At 39.7% G+C, this 19,661-nt stretch overlaps 1 protein-coding gene across 5 annotated transcripts in view; it reads right to left on the bottom strand.

Moving 5' to 3' along the window:
- Positions 1–3,436: 3,436 nt before the first annotated feature.
- CNOT6 (CCR4-NOT transcription complex subunit 6) overlaps positions 3,437–19,661 on the bottom strand; it is an 85,402-nt gene continuing 69,177 nt past the window's right edge. The window contains exons 5-13 of one of the 5 annotated variants that reach the window (XM_058440236.1): positions 16,681–16,785; positions 16,531–16,599; positions 15,290–15,447; positions 14,027–14,181; positions 13,270–13,424; positions 11,954–12,184; positions 9,874–10,076; positions 7,095–7,376; positions 3,437–4,835 (exon numbers count right to left, since the gene is read on the bottom strand). In XM_058440236.1, the coding sequence (XP_058296219.1) occupies positions 7,164–7,376; positions 9,874–10,076; positions 11,954–12,184; positions 13,270–13,424; positions 14,027–14,181; positions 15,290–15,447; positions 16,531–16,599; positions 16,681–16,785 (1,289 nt within the window). In that variant the 3' untranslated portion in view covers positions 3,437–4,835; positions 7,095–7,163. Of the gene's footprint in view, positions 7,377–7,928; positions 8,140–9,873; positions 10,077–11,953; positions 12,185–13,269; positions 13,425–14,026; positions 14,182–15,289; positions 15,448–16,530; positions 16,600–16,680; positions 16,786–19,661 lie in introns of those variants that run through there. The other 4 variants (XM_032158923.2, XM_032158924.2, XM_058440237.1 and 1 more) reach the window with 4 other exon arrangements.

Raw genomic sequence — 19,661 nt, 5'->3', positions numbered from 1 at the left:
GGGCCTTGGTGGCAGACAGATTTTGAGTCAGGGTTTACATAATGAAAGCAGTGACTGGACAAAACTCACTTATCCGTCTTTTCATTCACACATGAGGCAGGAATTGAGATTATTATTTCCCTTTCCTAAACATTTCAAAATTCCCTTTCCTTTCTAGGCTTACTGCTCTGCAAGCTCTCCTCAGTTTAGCTGTCAACTGGACCACACCAGAAACCAGCTAACTAGTCTGACACCAAGTATTCGTCTCCCCTTTTCCTGCATCCTGCACAGTGCTGCTACAGCAGCCTTCCCAGTGGCCCCAGTTTCTTCCTCCACACCTATTACATCTTCAGCATCCAATGCGCTACATTTATGGTCAACGAACAACTTGGAAGTCAAGGATTATGCCTATAAATCTTTACTTCCAAACTAAGCACAGAGTCTGACAATTGTAAATCTCTCAATTTTAGGTAAGCTTAGGCAACTTACTAGTGGGTAACTCTGTAAGCCCAGCAGCTTAGATTCACTTTGCTGGTAAGCTGGAAGGTATCCAGCAATTAAAGCTCTTGAAGCCTGCCTCAGGTTGCACTTGATAGAGCAAGCAACGTTTCTTGTAACAGACCCAAACTCATTTAATAGCTTTTGAGTAGATTAGAGTGATCTAAAGTTTGTGATTCAAAGAAAATGAGAAAACTGACATCTCCTTGTTCATTTGATTAAAAATGTTAAATGTGCTAAAACTGTAGAAACTGGTTTTCAAACTTTGCAATCCAGCAGTCCTCCCAACCCCTAGCTATAGACTAGCTGGTTAGACTCATTTATGTAACCATCTATTTAAAATATTATTCAGGGGAAATTTACTTACAAAACCATTTCTCAAATTATCCTAAAATTCTAGTAGAAAATTATCTTCTATAAGTTCTAATATATAACCACTCATGTTAAAATTATCTTTATAATATGTGTAAAAGCTTATTATTTTTTTTGAGACGGAGTCTCGCTCTATTGCCCAGGCTGGAGTGCAGTGGCACGATCTCGGCTCACTGCAACGTCCACCTCTTGGGTTCACGCCATTCTCCTGCCTCAGCCTCCCGAGTAGCTGGGACTACAGGCGCCCGCCACCACGCCTGGCTAATTTTTTGTATTTTTTAGTACAGACGGGGTTTCACTGTGTTAGCCAGGATGGTCTCGATCTCCTGACCTCGTGATCCACCCGTCTCAGCCTCCCAAAGTGCTGGGATTACAGGCATGAGCCACCGCACCCGGCCAAAAGCTTATTTTAGAATCAATTTGAATACCTAAATAATAGTCTAAAAAGGGAACTCTCGGTATATATAACATTGTTATCTTGTTATCTAAAACCTAAAAACTTTATTCCAAATATATTTCAGTTCATGTTTCTTTAGGTACTTGTCCCTTTAAAGAACATTAATTGGAATTTATCAAGTAACATGGCACATACTTCATTAGCTTTTTTAAGATAGGGTCTTGCTCTGTCACCCAGGCTGGAGTGCAGTGGTGCCATCTGGGCTCACTGCAACCTTAGCCTCCTGGGCTCAAGCGATCCTCCTGTCTCAGCTTCCCGAGTGGCTGGAACAATAGGCACGCACCACCATGCCCGGTTAATTTTTGAATTTTTTGTAGAGGTGGGGTTTTGCCATATTGCCCAGGCTGGTCTTGAACCTCTGGGCTCAACTGATCCACCTACCTTGGCCTCCAAAAGTGCTGGAATTACAGGCATGAGCCACTACACTCAACCTATTAACTTTTTTATACTTATTTTTTGACAATTATATGGAGGAATAAAAACTTATTATAGAGGTAAAACTACATACAGTCATGCACTGTGCATAATGACATTTTGGTCAAAGATGGACCACATATATGAGGATGGTCCATAAGATATAATAGAGCTGCCTATTCAGATACTTTTTTTTTTTTTTGAGAGTCTCACTTTGTCACCGAGGCTGGAGTGTAGTGGCACAATCTCCTCACTGAAACCTCCACCTCCTGGGCTCAAGCAATTCTCCCACCTCAGCCTCTTAAGTAGCTGGGACCACAGGCGTGTCACCACGCCCAGCTAATTTTTCTATGTTTTATAGAGATGGGGGTTTCGCCATGATGCCCAGTCTAGTCTTGAACTCCTGGCCTCAAGTGATCTGCCCACCTTGGCCTCCCAGAACGAGATTACAGGTGTGAGCCACTGTGCCCAGCCTCAGACATAACCATTTTTTATACTGCATTTTTACTTTTTTTTTTTTTTTTGAGACGGAGTCTCGCTCTGTCGCCCAGGCTGGAGTGCAGTGGTGTGATCTCGGCTCACTGCAAGCTCCGCCTCCAGGGTTCAGGCCATTCTCCTGCCTCAGCCTCCTGAGTAGCTGGGTCTACAGGTGCCTGCCACCCCGCCCAGCTAATTTTTTGTATTTTCAGTAGAGACAGGGTTTCACCGTGTTAGCCAGGATGGTCTTGATCTCCTGACCTCATGATCTGCCTGCCTCAGCCTCCCAAAGTGCTGGGATTACAGACGTGAGCCACCACGCCCGGCCTACTCTCTTTGCCATGTTTAGATACACAAATATTTACCACTGTCTTACAACTGCTTACAGTGTTCAATACAGTAACATGCTGTACAGGTTTCTGGCCTAGGAGCAACAGGCTAAGCACACAGCATAGATGTGTAATAGGCTACACCATTTAGGTTTGTGTAAATACAATCTGATGTTCACACAATGGCAAAATCACCTACAGATGCATTTCTCAGAATACATCCCCCTAATGTGCATCACTGTATTAAGGATTAAGTAGAACATGCCTACTTTAAAAACTGGAGATCAAAGCAAATATTCATTTTATCTAAATTGTCCAGATTTTGAATGATTTTTCCCACGTGTATATAAAAATTTACGTCTGCTATAGAAGTAGTTTCTAAAAGCAAAGGAAATCGTGATGTTTTCTCAATTGTAAGCTGACATCTGAAGACTTAGGAAGTCACATGTTTTTAGAGTTTACATACAACAAAATACAGGCAACAAGTAAAACATTTAATGAATTATTATAACCCCAACACAATGTTTGCTACTGTATTTAAAAGCATTTATTTAAAATATGTCAACCTCCTTCCAAAAGACGGAAGACACATGAGCCCATTTCTTATATCATGAGGTATAAGGTAACAACAACGAAAATCCTAAATGCGGAAGGACCATCAGTTGCCTAAATATAAAATTGAACTTTGGCAAAGATATGAGTGTCATACAGAATAACAGCCAATAAAGAAATACATCAGTTTACACCGTTTCCCCATATCACGGCCCTGTCCCCCTGCACTCTTCCCTTTGGAAGTGTGAGTTACAACCCTGTGCCAGAAGATGCAGAATTTTAAATACGTGGTCTGCTGATTAACATTTATTTTTCCTCAAACCTCAGTACTACAGCTATACAAATTACACTTCTAAAATATTTGAAACAGATACTGAATTTATTGGTTGGCTATGAGTAGGAAAATACATCGGTAAAGAAAAAAGACCCTGTATATAAATATAATACTAGCTAATTACAGTTTGACCAAGAAGGTTCCACAGTAAAAGCCCTTGTTACCGCCAGTCCATATGGTTTATTCAGTTCCCATCACCCTCATCAAAGAGCTGCCTGGGCGGATGTGACATTCTTCGTGCTTATAGTGCAGATAATGTGCTGGGTTTTGTTACATGAATGGTAAACAAGAGTTAGTCCAGTGCATTACACAATATAATGTACTGTGAATAAAGACTAGATATTTTAAACACTACTTCAACATACCAGTTATTAAAATTTATGTAACCAAAAAGAAGAGCAAAGTGAACATCTTAAAATACTGTTTATGAATGGTGAAGAACATCTGCTAAAGGAGTTCTTGGAATTATCTGAAACATTTGTACTGGATATTCGGATAGCTTTATTAAAAACAATGCTGTAACTGTTTTGCCTAGCTTGGCTTTAGTCCTTATATATGACCTCAAAACCTTAGAAGTCAGTATGGAAACTAGTTCCATAAATTTAAATAGTACAAAGTGAAAATCTAAAATTTGAATACTATTATTGAGAACTTGAATCTCAAAAGAGCTTTGAAATTTTAATTTAAACATTTAGAAGTGCATTCCATCCAATTTAATAATGTCCCTAAGTTTGAAAGTGCTAATAACCCCAAGTAAGTTTTCCTGGTTGTCACTAAATCATATTAAAAACACACACACACACACATGCACACAAAACCCCCACATTTTTGGAGATGTTCTCTGCCTATCTTTGGGACTATTAAAGTTGCACTCAACAATTCATTTCTACAACTTTAGCTTAAATTATGCCATAAGTTAATCTGACGAACAATATTTAAATTCTCAAAGTATAAATAATTGCCACCAATATGGTAAAGCTGTACTTCAAGAGATTTGCAACAAGGACTTGAGTGCCCTCAAACTTCTGATCTTTAAAACAGCAAACATGCCCTAAACTTTTTGTAAAACATTTCTAAAATGGATTTAGCCAGCAAAAACACTGAAATTACATTATGGCAACACATTAAATATATTTGTTACAGAATTTTTGAAAAAAAAATATACACCATGAAAACATACTAGTTTTTATTGCATTTTAGGGAGTATAGATGATTGAAAATTATTTAGGACACAGAAAGTATCTAAAACATGAAACCTTTCTTGACAAAAGCATCATAGCCTATTTTGGTGTGACTGTACAGACCCCAAATATTTCTTCCTCTTCTGAAGGTTACACTTGTAAATCTACACTCTTGGTTCAATTTATCGCTGTCCAAATAAGGTGGAGAAGCTGTTCAAACTGATCCACAGAATGCAGTATGCCTGGAAGAGGCAAAACAAGTATTTTCAAGACATAACAGGCCATTATATCTTAATATGCTGCCCCAAATTCAAATATATTGTAGACAATAATACAGAATACATTTTGTGTAAAGCTCAAACCTTTAGCATCTAACAAGTGCACTCTAGTTCCAGCATCTACGAAAAGATGACATCCTCCGTTAACAAATACGAAATGAGTAAGTGCTCCTCCTCTCCCGCTTCCATAAAGCTCTCTGGACCTGTGATTACATAATGCAGATCGCAGGAAAAGCTGCTTCCTCAGTCTCATTAGTCCAACCAGCTCCAGCTCAGCTTCACTGGAAATTGTCATGATGCACTACCAACACAGTGTTCGGGAAAAACGAGTAAACATACCTTTTATTCACACTTTACAAAAAAACCAATAACAAAACCCCATAAAAAGTTATGCACTGGTTCTACATCAATACCAGCTTTCCAATGTACTGATAATAAACGGATGTGTTTGGTGTCAGCACAACTTAAACGAAAAGCAAAAAACAAAACCAAAACATCACTATGAAATCCTAGAAAAAACAAAAAACCCTCAAAGGAAAAAACAGGTCCAAGACAAAGATTCAACATCAAAACCTTTTGGAGAGTTTTCTAAAAGGAAAAAAAAAAAAAAGAATCATTTCCAAAATGACTCATTCTCTGTATAAAAATTGTTAGTAAGAGTCAATATTTTTTTTCCCCATTGCTCACATGGCGTCCTTTTGCTTCCCTGCCTGCAGTTGAAACAAAAGCAGTTTGACCAAGCTCCCTCTGAATTCATTTGACTTTTGAGAGAAGAATGAATAAATGAGAACAGACCATGTACACGTTCACTTTGCGAAGTTAAAGCTGGTTTTCATCTCTAAATGGCACTACGGGCAAAATAGACGGTATGATGTAATTTTTCTCTTGCTTGACATATTAAAATGACTTAGTCATTTTAAAAATGATCTAAAGAATTGTCTTAGGGACCTGTTTTGAAAATACATCTAATTCATACTGCTTCATAAATGGAAAATTACTTAAAATAGGAATGATTAAAACAACAACAACAACAAAAAGACTAAGGAATACACTGACAACAAAAAGAATTCACATGATAGTAGTATTCTGGGTGACAAGCAGCACACATTGCAATGACACCGAGAAGCAGTGCTTGGATCTGGTGAGCAAAGATCCAGGGACTCACCCTATAACATGTTCCAAAATGTGATATTCAATGCTTCACAATGGGAAAAAGCCACAGCTCATACAAAAGCATTTTCATAAAATTCTCACAAATGTTAAACAGTATTTTTAAAATATAAAAGAGGATGCACAGATTTTCTCTGCATGCACAGGCAGTGCTTGGTGAGAACAAATTTAGGCAGGCACAGTGGAGATAGGACAGGAAGTGTCTCAAAAAGAGTTAAGAAGCTGTACCTAAGCAGCTGTAGTTTTTTAACTTAAAAAAGTTAAAGATTTAAAAATATCAGAATGTACATATATCAACCATTACATTCAGTCCATAAATGTCTACAGATCACCACTGTTCAGCTTATCTGTCCTAGTAGATAGTTTTCATAAAAATTCATGAATAAGTTGCCTCTGGTCTGAAAACATCCTAAGGTTGAAGCAGATTTCTATGTAAAGAACCATGTTCTCAATTTAAAAATAAAGTAGTACAAAAGGGCTAACAAAACCCTAAGAGTGCAAATCATGAGCAGAGAAAGTCTGTTGCAGCTTCTTTTACAAGCTGGCCTTTATAACACATGAAACAGGTTTTAAAAAAAAATTTAGCCTTAGTTTACAATACAATCATTTCCAAATGATTTTTTTTTAGTACAAAATTTCATAAATCAGGTCTTCTGTGGATCATATACAATCATAAAGGCTAAATTCAGATTCTATATTTTACAAACAAGTCTGAAAAAGGAGGGAGTAAAGTATGGAAGAATGGTCTCTGGATGTTATTACTGGCCTCAAAAAAGTAGTGCTACAGATTTCTGTGCAAAGAGAATATGCTGTTCAAACATTTTCCTATTTCAAGGCATGAAAATATTATATTGGATAGAAGAAATAGGAAAATTTCTTATAACAAATTAAAGATAGGTGCAAACACACCAATCCCTGTCTAGCAGTATAAAGCATATTGGGCTCAGAATTTGTCTGTTGCTAGCACCTGGCTTTCATACTATATCCTTATCAAATAATCAGATTGAAAATCCAAATCATTCTTGAGCAAACAAAAATCCTCAGTGGCCATACCTCACTCCCCTATGTTCAGATTTTCACAAGTTTACAAGTGAATCAAGGCTGTCCTCTGAAGGTGCTTGACTACCTCCTGCCAGGAAGGTGGATGCCGTTGACTTGGGGCAGGAAAGGCAGTAAGAGCTCCAGTTGTGCAAAAAGTGAGAAGTGGTCAGAGGGGATGAGGGGGTGCGGGCAGCCACTGATGTTATTCTCAACCAGCCAGTGGTGGTCCAGAGGGCCCAGGATGCCTAAGGTGTTCAGCTGAGGTTTAGAATAGAAAATGTAGTCGATTATACCCTGAAAAACAACAGAAGAAAAGATAAGCACCATATAAGACAACACTAAAATCCTCAGTGCTTTCAAGACATGTCTTTACTGTCATGTTTGGTGAACAGAACAAAACAAGTGAAACTTACTAGCTTGTAGGATGAGGTCTGTACTACATACACCAAATGGTCCCCTTGCAAAATGTCAAATCTAGCAGAATGAAGCATTCTTATCTGGATCTTTAACAAGACCTAAAAGGCCTTTCAGGATGCAGCCTCCGCTTCTCTTTCCTAGCCTAACCTAATTTGTGCCACTTTCCCTGCTGCCACAGTAGCCTTTGGAATGAGAAATGGCTGAGGTTGTGAGGGGAACCTATAGGTACCAAGTTCTTTCCTGCCCCAGGACACCCCCCCTCCCACGCCAGCTCTTTCCTTTCTTCTACTTGTTATGAGGCCAATTCCTTCTCAATCTTTCAATGTCAGGTTCAATTGCTTTCCAAAGACCTTCCTGAATCCTGCTCCTACCTACTTACTACCCTACCTCCCACCACGGATTCACTTCCCTTGCTAATGGCCATCTCAAGGTATAATTATCTACTCATTTGTGTGGCTGAGACTTGCCTCTCTCATCACACCTCAGCTCCACGAGGGCAGGGCTGTCTCTACCTGACCCCCTTTTCTCTCAGCAGCACCCCGCCATGGCATCTAATAAACTGTTCCCATCTGATGGTTCTGCTCCTCTCCTCTACATGCTCTTGGCCAAATGTACTGAAGCATATTCAAGTGTCTTCTTCCTGCCACCGTATCAGCAACAGAAAGATAAAGAAAACGCTAAGCTTTCCCACTCTTTGGCTGCTACCCATGCCTTCTCTTCAATGTCTCCTGAAGAATCTGAAAGGAAGGGGCACCTGAGGATAAACAGGGGTTTACTTTCTATGCTCTAAGGTGCAAGAGCTCCTGAGATACTATCTAAACTCTTATTTACACTCTGATAATCTAATCTAAATGATTACTTTCCCAGCAGCTTAGAAATAGAAAGCTGGGAGTTAAGAAATTTTTAAGAAAGCAGAAATGCAAAAAGTAGTTTAAAAGGGCAGCTGAGCCAGATGGGGTAGCTCCCATCTATAATCCCAGCACTTTGGGAGGCTAAGGCAGGAGGATCGCTTGAGGCCAGGGGTTCAAGATCAGGCTAGGCAATATAGCAAGACCTTGTCTTTACAAAAAATTACCAAAAAAAAAAAAAAAAGATCTGGGTATGGTGGCACACACCTGTAGTCCAAGTTAGTGGGGAGGCGGAGGCAGGAGGGTTGCCTGAGCCCAGGAGTTTGAGGCTGCAGTGCGTTATCATCACATCACTGTACTTCAGCCTGGGTTAAATGAGTGAGACCACATCTCTTTTTAGAAAAAGGACAGTTGAACACAAGAAAGTGACAGCCCTAAACAATCACTGATGTTAAAAACGGTGAAAAGTCTGACCAGGTGCGGTGGCTCATGCCTGTAATCCCAGCACTTTGGGAGGCCAAGGTGGGTGGATCACTTGAGGCCAGGAGTTCGAGACCAGCCTGGCCAACATGGTGAAACTCTGTCTCTACTAAAAATACAAAAATTAGTCGGGTGAGGTGGCGCATGCCTGTAATCCCAGCTACTTGGGAGGCTGAGGTATGAGAATCACTTGAACCTGGGAGGTGGAGGTTGCAGTGAGCCGAGATCACGCCACTGCACTCCAGCCTGGGCAACAGAACAAGACAGTCTCTAGTGGGGGAAAAAAGACGTATCTTAGAAACACTTAAAAATGGCTAATATAAATCACATTTTGGCACGCAAAAGAGTTTAGTTTCAGTTAAATTAAAATGTAAGAGAAGAAACATCTTACCCCAAATGCCACCCAAATTAGGTAATTATGGTGCTGCATATTTAGCCATTAGTAATGAGAATATAACATAATTGTCCCCAAAAGGTGAAAAAGTCAACTTAGGAATTTTACAGATTATTTCATGTGACTTCTTATCCTGAAAATTATTAGAATAAACATCTACAAAGTAAGGATGTGACACCGATCACATGGACTTCTAAAGAAGAGTAATAAAATAATATTACTGGCTGAGCACAGTGGTTCACGCCTGTAATCCCAGCACGTTGGGAGGCTGAGGTGGAAGAATCATTTGAGGCCAGGAGTTCAAGATCAGCCTGGGCATAGTGAGACCCCATCTCTACAAAAAATACAAGAATTAGCCAGGCGTGGTAGTAGGCGCCTATAGTCCCAGCTACCAGGGAGGCCGAGGTGAGAGGATTGTTTGAGCTCGCATGGTTGAAGCTGCAGTGAGCCGTCACTGTGCCACTGCACTCCAGCCTGGGTAACAGAGTGAGACCTTGTCTCAAACAAAAAACAAAGAATATTGCTGTCAATGAATTCAAGATTGCTTCATTCCAGTCTGAACACATATCCACAGTTTTAAAGACATAATGATGCATCAGAACACTTGCCAGTAAAATAGAGGTTTGAAAAACTTATCAGTCTCAAGACACACCTTGAAATCAAATGTGTAATTTGTGTAAGGCATCAGGCCACTCTCATAGGCACTCTGTAACTTGAAACCATGAGTGATCCTTCCATTGGTGGTTCCATTCTTCCCATGACAGCTGAAGTTTGTGAGACTTTCATTATATCTCAACTCCTTAAAGTCTTTGTGATTTGTTTCTACTCCACCTGTGCTCAAATATTCTACAACACCTACAATGAAGACAAATTCTTTTATTGTCAAATATAAACAAAAAGTAATTTTAAAGGATCATGCAATAGTAAAAAGTTTTAAACTACACATATTCCCACGTTCCAAAATGTTTCCTTTTACATTTGCCAGGATTTGCCCAAATCTATTTTTATACAGTTGTCATCACAGAATACTGAATAGTTTATACTTTGCTTTATGAATATGTGTCTTCCCAATTATCATTCTTTAATGGCTGCACAATGCAACTGGGCTGGTGGATAATATTTACTGGTTACTTATTTTGTAAAATGCAGGTCGTTTCCACTTTTTACAAAGAATTAAAGATAACACCACAATCAGCATCTTAGTATGCAGACTTCCGGCTTACGCTCCATTATTTACTTGGTATAAAATCCCAAGATTAGGACTGAATATGCCATTTTATAATATGCCAACTATGGAAGAGAATACCACCAGCCAGTTACAGAGCAAACATCCACATCCCTGGTGAAGCATTTTCCCAATTTACTAAGCATAAGATGGGCTATGAAAATATACTTTCATTTACATTTTATTCACAAATTAGCAAGGCTGGACATTTTCTGACCTGCCTGCTATTATAATACTGTATTCTTCAATGCTGAAATGGGTCTTGGATATTAATGTTTGACCAGATTTTCTCTTTACCCCTCAGATACTTTGTAGATACACAGAAAGTAGAAAGCATGTAGAGAAATTGTCAGAGACTACTACTCAACTGCTTCAGGAGCAGTAATCCCCAGATAACTTGATGAGACGAAGTAATTACAGATTTCAGATAGCTTTGATTTTCCCTGAAATAGAATTTTAACTCAGTTTGTTTCTTTCTCTTTTATTATTATTATTATTATTTATAGTCTCGCTCTGTCACCCAGGCTGGAGTGCAGTGGTACAATCTTGGCTTCCTGCAACTTCTGCCTCCGGGGTTCAAGTCATTCTTGTGCCTCAGCCTCCCGAGTAGCTGGGATTACAGGTGTGCACCACCACGCCTGGCTAATTTTTGTATTTTCAGTAGAGATGGGGTTTCACCATGTTGGCCAGGTTGGTCTCGAACTGCTGGCCTCAAGTGATCTGCCCACCTTGGCCCCCCAAAGTGCTGGGATTACAGGTGTGAGCCACGCACCCAGCCAGTTTCTTTCTTCCTAATGGCTCTATCTATTGTGATGTCAATAATGTGCCTCCAGATGTGCGTGTGTGTGTTCATGCATACACTCAAGTCCAAGGAAAAGTATTCCTGTGTGTATAAATGAGTTGAAATACGAAAAGGAAGAAACAGTTTGTTATTACAAGCACTACTGTTTATTGTATACTATCCATGGAAAGAGCGTTCCAGATCAGGCTTTCCGTATTCTACATTTTAATGAAAATCAAGATCCTTGCTCTTTGTTGAAATCGCCTGACTGATATGTGTGCAAATAAAGGAGCTCATTTTCCACCTGAGGTGTATTTTTCTAATCAAGTTATAAATACATGCAAAATTGAGATTCTATAATCTTAACTCAAATTTAAACTATGATTATATTACCACATGCTGGAATCCCAAAGAGGCTGTCTTAATAACCATAATTATCTCTGACTTGGGGGTAATAAAATGGAACTACATTCTTTAAAGAGTTATTTCACGTTATTGCTTATGTGTTTATTCAAGATGATTAACATCCTTCTCCTCAAGTTTCCATAATATCGTTTCAACTTCAAAATGGCCCCTCCACCCCAACACGCCGTTTAAAACCTGCTCATAGCTGCCATTACAAACTGAATTTTTATTTGGACTTAATTTGGAATGATCAGAAACAAAACATTACTAAATCATTTTATGTCAAAAAATATTCTACATAAAATCACATTATTTTCTTACCAGAGTCTGGCAAAGAATTAAGATCTGCACATAACACAAGTGGAATAGTTCCAAATTCTCCCAAAACACTGGATTTGAGGTTGCGAGAAGCTTTATCAATAATGTTCTTCACTTCTGAGAGGAACATCATAGTTTGTACCAACTTCACATCAGAGTACTCAGGGTCCCAATGCATGTGGGCATTAGCCACAAGAATAAGTTGTTTTTCTGTTCCAAGATGTGGCTTTCCAGCTACATTAGATAAAAACGAAACAAAGAAAGAGACAAAACCCGCCCATCAGCCCATATATTCTTACAGTGTCTGAGGGCAAATAATCTCTCAGAGTCCCAGAATAGACACCTAAAATTCCCACCGGATGACCGAATGTGCCCTACAACAAACCCAAGAAATCCACATCTAAACCTGGGTTGATGCTTCCAGCACAGGGCATTCACTACTTGTACAAAAATAGCCCTGCCTATTTGGGACAGCTTGATTTTTAAAATTCTGTCTCCTTGAAACTTTTGCTCTTAGTTTGGATGTCCTAAATCAAGCCTCACAAAATTATATCTAAACCCTCTTTCTTAGATTTAAGACAATCCTAAGTCCTATTTCCATTTTTTCTATACTTCACATTAAGTATCTCCAGTTCCAACTGTTCCTCAAGTGACACAAGTTTCGGCTCCCAGCATAATGGTCATTTGAAATGTACTTTCAATTTGAAGTGGTCCATTTATCCAAAACTCAAGACCTTTAAATTACTTATTTTGTTTGTTTATTTATTTATTTATTTATTTATTTTTTGAGAAGAAGTCTCACTCTGTCACCCAGGCTGGAGTGCAGTGGGGCAATCTTGGCTTCCTGCAACCTCTGCCTCCTGGGTTCAAGCGATTCTTTCCCTCAGCCTCCCAAGCAGCTGCGATTACAGGTGCCTGCCACCACACCCAGCTAATAAAATGATTATTTTAAATAGATCATTAGCTTACAGAATATCTTTGCTGCCAAAAAATTATAAAAGCGTATGGAGGTCTTACCCCTGAGCAGTTATTTTAATTAATATTTACTTCAACATTTATTTTATACGAAAAATTCTTAGGAGCAAAAAAAAAGGTTTTTTAATGCTTTTCAAGGCTTCTAATACTTTAATGGGCAATGCTTTCTCATGTTAAGCTTTGTGGTAGAGAAAAAGAGATACATTTTAGGAAAGACAACTTCTCACTGAGTTTCTTCAGGTGTTAGACAAGACCATGAATACACAATGAAATTTCTGTTTTCTATTCTTTTGAAGATGTCTAGTCAGAGCTGGTCAATTTTACAGGAAGTGAAGGGCACTCACACGGCATTTCAATCGATTCCTTCCGAAGTTCTAGCAGTACTGCAACCCCAATGTTATCTTTTGTCATGACTCTGTTCAGCATAGCTTCAGACCCCTCAGAATTTGCCATGGCTAGCTGATTAAATTCAACAGTGTGTTTCTGAACCAAAGTAAATCTAAAACAAAAACAACACACACACACACACACAGAGTTGGGAATACCAAGAGGTTAGCTTTGTGGGAAACGTAGTTTTCCCAAACTTCCTTAACAGATACGATGGCACTTAAATCACATTATGGAAAATCCTCCACGTTTAGCACCAAGGTTCCCACATCCATTTAAAGTTGCTCTCAGTCTGTTATTGATACAAATAACAACTTGACATACTTTTACAACTGAAGAAAATGTAGTCATCTTCTGTTTAAGTTTTATGTTGGAATATTCTACCTTGTAATTTTTAAACAATTCTTTTCTAAAGTATGGGTTTAAGAAACCCTGTACTGTCATAAAGGGAATTTTAACTACATGGTATTTCAATTAACAATTGGGAGTTAAACCCTAGTAAACACCTGAAGAAACAGCAGTACTTTAAGCATGTCTCCAAAACAAGGTTATTTCTGATTATTAAAAACAAAAATCCCCTAGGTCAAATAGTATTATTTTCTTGAGTAATAATATAGTGCCTCATTCTCTCAATTGCCAATTAATTTCCACACCCTTGGCCCCCACCCTGCAAATACTGAGAAAATGTTCTTTTTTAAAAATAAGATGACTTACTTTTCTGTCTTGAAGAATATTGCACAGCCATCAACATGTTTCCTTTCTTGTTCCGACATTGTCCTAGCTCTAGACTTAGGACTGAAGAATCCATTATAGCCACGTTCTTTCAGTTCTACCAGAAAAAAACTGTAATACTGTTCCGTTTCAACCTCCTGAAAAATTGTAAACAGCACAGTTATTTCATAAGACAAAAATGAGTCCGCATATTAACTTCTATGTATAGTTTGAGAGCTTGAAATAATTTCAAAGGACTGGTCTGCAGATTAAAGAATGTAACATCTTTTCAGGCCGGGCACAGTGGCTCATGTCTGTAATCCCAGCACTTTGAGAGGCCGAGGCGGGCGGACCACTGGAGCCCAGGAGTTCCAGACCAAGCCTGGCCAGCATGGCGAAACCCCATCTCTACTAAAAATACAAAAATTAGCCAGGCATGGTGATGCATGCCTGTAATCCCAGCTACTACGGAGGCTGAGAATCACTTGAACCCAGGAGGCGGAGGTTGCAGTGAGCTGAGATCACGCCACTGCATTCCAGCCTGGGGGACAGAGCAAGAGCCTGTCTCCCCACCACCAAAAAAAAAAAAGAAAAAAAAAAGTAACATCTTTTCAACGCTATTTATCTGAAACCAACTGGAACAGCTACTTGTCATTTTACAGGTACTAGGTACCAAGGGCAATTCATTGTTGTTTAGGAACAATGAATGAAAGACACATACTTCTATGCATGTGTATTTCCTTACGTCTTAGAACTGATGTGGAACAAGAATCACAGAGATCGAAGAACTTTACAAATCATAACTTCAGACCCTTGGGCAGAAAGTAACATGTTCAAGATCATACGAGTGACTATGAGAGTTGCACTGAGAACCCAAAATGATCGTGTACCGAGTCAGTCCTTTTTACACGGTGCCTTAATTGTTCTAGCAACATGGTCGGCAATGCAAAGTTATAGCTTGACCATGCCAGAATTTCAGTAACTTTGCAACCCAATTCAAAAATAGTGCAGGGACATTGGAGGGAGGAGGAAGTGAGTATTTGGCGGTCATGGCAAATGCATAAAACCCAGCTTAACTCATTTGCTTATTTTGCAACATAGCACTGCAAAGCAAAGCAGGCAGTACTCCCAGGATTCACTAATAACAGAAAAAAGCAGTACTTTAAGAACTACTGAAGCTGAAACTTCAAATGTGTTCAGTGTAATGTATTCCTAGTTGCTCATTGCTTTATCAATGCTAGGTCAACTGTCTTCTGTCAGACTTACCTGAAGACTTACGATATCAGCATTGCAGCTCAAGATTTCTTGAATAATGGCCTTTTTCCTGTAGTCCCAGTTTAGCGCCCATGATGGACAGTAGCCGTATAACTGCCGGGTCGCATATTTATCACAAAGAACATTATAGCACATGACAGAAAACAAGGCTGTAGGAAAGATAACTTTACTTATTCACACACGTGGCAGAAAAAAATATATTATTAATTTCAGTAATGGTTTTCACTTAAATGTTAAGTTTGACTGTATTCATTCAATCTATAGTCACTGAAAAGCTACTATACGACACACATGGGGGATAAATAAAAGACGGATAATGCAAGCAGGATAGATAAGTGAACAAGTTAGAATACAATGTACTACCTGCTACAGAGGTAGGCACAGAAGGTTTGGAAGTGAAAAGTCTAAGCTGGTGAGCCCTTCAGTCTCTGAGACTAACATTCCTCATTTCTATACTTCTTCTACCATGCTACCAATTGTTAATGTAAGATGTGGAAACTGGATAGGTAGTTTCCTTAATAGGCATGCCTCATTTTCTTCTACAGCACAACTATTGTTATTTCATGCAAAATGAAAACGGTATCATAGACCAAATTTTGTTACACGCGCCATGAAAGCTCCCAAACTATTTTCATAGAATTTAGGTTAAAAGGAGATAAGCAGTCAGTCATTAGTTCCACTTTCCTCTGAAGTAAGGGTTTGGCTCTCTTATAACTTGGTAGTGTCAAATCCATTTGGAACATGCTAGGATTTGGAAACTTCTAATAGAGAAAGATTTGGGTGTATTCATTTTAAGTGAATTTCATCAGTACGTTACAAAAGGGTTTCTCAACAAGAGTGGCACTACTGACATTTCAGGTGAAGTCTGTTGTGGGGGCCTGTGCCATGTACTATAGAATGCTGAGCAGCATCCCTGGCCTCCATCCACTAGATGCCAGCAGCACCTCTCCCCAGTTATGACCATCAAAATTGTCTCCAGCCATTGCCAAATGTCCTCTGGCGGATAAACTGCCCAACTGAGAAGCACTGCTTTATAGCACACTTTCTATATAGCACAATGTAGTATATACATAGAGGTCATGTGAGCAAGAATTCTTTTTTATTACCTCCCAAACCAAATCAATCTTAAACATTCTATCTTAATGCTACCCGTAATCTAAGCATGCTGACAATACTGTTAGGCTTATAGAGACTGAGCAAAAATAACAGTTAAAAAATAAAAGACTACCAACCAGTTGGCCTTGTCCTATCTGGTTCTTGCAACATAATCCAAGACCTTGGAGGTGGTTGTTCTGTTGTAACTAGTTGAATAGAAAATACAGAATTAAGCAATATTCTTACACGTCTTCCTAATAAAAAGGTTTAAACAAATAACCACTTACTTCTTTTTGCAGTACCTGACAAATTATCAAGCAAATAGTTCAGCAGCCGTCTTGTTCCATCTGGTTCCTGATAAAGGTTCAATATATCCTGGGTAAGGGGATTTCCTGGAAATATTTTTAAAATAAATAAAATGAAACTAAGTAATAAAATGTTTCAAAATTTTAAAACGTATCAAAATTATCAGATCATCTATAACAATGTTATAGTTACTAGTAAGATGTCAAACTATAGAAAATATTGTTTTTCCAGTTTTTGATATGAGTAAAAATGATTCATACCATGTTCTACATACACATTCAAAACATAATATTAATGGGCTGATGTCAATCAGAAATGCTCTAGCAGTGCTCTGTATCTGATCCTGCCTTGCCAACACTTTCAATAATACAGATGGTTATAACAAACGAGAGTGAGCAAAACATGAACGGGGCAGGCAGGTGACTGGGGGAGTGGGTGGGCAGAGGAAACAGTGAAGGGAAGGATGAAAGCCAGCATAATGCATCAGAGAATCAAAACTCTACAATGTCACAAAGCTAACAACAAAACATCCTAATGACAAATATACACTTGCACTTAGATTAAAGTCATACTGAATTAACTCACTAAGAATTAACTTACTAAGGAGGGGGAAAAAAATCCCAGGGCCATGAGCCACCTGTAAATTCAATAACTGCTTTGTTCCAAAATGAGAGCAAAAACAATGATTTACCTATACCTACAAGAGTCTCAAATCCTCTCAGAAGGGTTTCTTATGTACATGAGAAATAAAAGTACAAATAACAACAGTGCAGCGCAGGGTTTCACGGAGCAAAGTTCCTATCCATCCTACACAAGCGTTGTGTATTATTCTGGATGCCACAGTGCCATTTTAAGAAAACCAGACAAATTCTGCAGTTTGAAGAAGGCAGATAAAATGGTCAAAGATCTTAACCATACCAAATGAAGAAAAACTAAAGGATATGGTAGATAAGAATGATCAAAACCTAAAGGAAGTGTTTTTTCCTATTCTCTCATAAAAGACTGGACTCAAAGAGCAGAAGGAAGACATGCCTGTAATCCCAGCACTTTGGGAGGCCGAGGCAGACGGATCACAAAGTCAGGAGATCGAGACCATCCTGGCTAACACGGTGAAACCCCACCTCTACTAAAAATACAAAAAAAAAACCATAGCCAGGCGTGGTGATGGGCGCCTATAGTCCCAGCTACTCGGGAGGCTGAGGCAGGAGAATGGTGTGAACCCGGGAGGCGGAGCTTGCGGTGAGCCGAGATCGCGCCACTGTACTCCAGCCTGGGCAACAGACTCCGTCTCAAAAAAAAAAAAAAAAAAAAAAAAAATCTAACAGGAAAGGCCAAGGCCGAATAGAAGAGGTTGGCAAACACTGTTAACTATTTGAGACACCCTGTGCTGTGGCGCAGTGGAGTATCCTACAAAGAATCTGAGTTGCATGGATGGGAAAAATGGCAAAGTTCATTTATCTTTAAGGTCTTTCAGTTTTAAGATTCTAGGATTCTAAGAATTATAAAAAGTAAAAATGTGCTGCTCTCAGTGCAAAGCAGGTATTTGCAGGAAGGCAATTACAAGAGTACCATTCTCTCACATGTGTGTGGTTCTTTATACCCACCACAGCCTTTTCATGTTTTCACTGAGTCACAATCCTGTGAGATAGGCAGTTACAACCTGAAGCTTATCAGGACCCCTTGTGAAACACGTCTTGAGAAAATGAAGTCAACTGAAAACTTCTCGGTATCAGGTAAACAGCTCATTCTAACCAGATCTACAGTGATGCTGTTTTCTTTTTCTTTTTTTTTTTTTTTTTTTTTGAGACGGAGTCTCGCTCTGTCGCCCAGGCTGGAGTGCAGTGGTGCAATCTCGGCTCGCTGCAAGCTCCGCCTCCCGGGTTCACACCATTCTCCTGCCTCAGCCTCCCAGGTAGCTGGGACTACAGGCACCCACCACCACACCTGGCAAATTTTTTTTTTATTTTTATTTTTAGTAGAGATGGGGTTTCACCGTGTTAGCCAGGATGGTGTCGACCTCCTGATCTGCCCATCTTGGCCTCCCAAAGTGCTGGGATTACAGGCGTGAGCCACCGCGCCTGGCCGATGCTGTCTTTTTACTACTTTCTAGTGCAAAGAATATTGAGAGGTGACCGCTTCTACCTATGTGATCCCCACTTGTAAGATCTTGCTTTATAAACTAAAAAGCATCCTCCAATACAAAGACCTACTTATGACTCTAATAAATGCACTTGAGGCCGGGCGCAGTGGCTCACGCTTGTAATCCCAGCACTCTGGGAGGCCGAGGTGGGCGGATCACGAGGTCAGGAGATCGAGACCACCGTGAAACCCTGTCTCTACTAAAAATACAAAAAAATTAGCTGGGCGTGGTGGCGGGCGCCTGTAGTCCCAGCTACTCGGAGAGGCTGAGGCAGGAGAATGGTGTGAACCCGCGAGGCGGAGCTTGCAGTGAGCCGAGATTGTGCCAATGCACTCCAGCCTGGGCGACAGAGCGAGACTCCGACTCAAAAAAAAAAAAAAAAAATGCACTTGAAGCCCAATGGTGGATGTCACCTACATCTGCTTGCTTTTGGGAATTCTTTTTTTTTTTTTTTTTTTGAGGCAGAGTTTCGCTCTGTTGCCCAGGCTGGAGTGCAATGGCGCGGTCTCGGCTCACTGCCAGCTCCGCCTCCCAGGTTCACGCCATTCTCCTGCTTCAGCCTCCCGAGTAGCTGGGACAACAGGCGCCCGCCACCATGCCCGGCTCATTTTTTGTATTTTTAGTAGAGGCGGGGTTACACCGTGTTAGCCAGGATGGTCTCAATCTCCTGACCTCGTGATCAGCCCGCCTCGGCTTCCCAAAGTGCTGGGATTACAGGTGTGAGCCACCATGCCCAGCCGGGACTTCTTTTAAATTGAAAATTAATCTGCTCTTCACTACCTGGAAAAAGAAAACAATATACACGAATAAAGTCAACAACAA

This window comes from Hylobates moloch, unplaced genomic scaffold, assembly GCF_009828535.3.
Source record: "Hylobates moloch isolate HMO894 unplaced genomic scaffold, HMol_V3 SCAFFOLD_6, whole genome shotgun sequence".
Taxonomy (NCBI): Eukaryota; Metazoa; Chordata; class Mammalia; order Primates; family Hylobatidae; genus Hylobates; species Hylobates moloch.
This window is presented reverse-complemented; position numbering and strand designations above follow the sequence as displayed.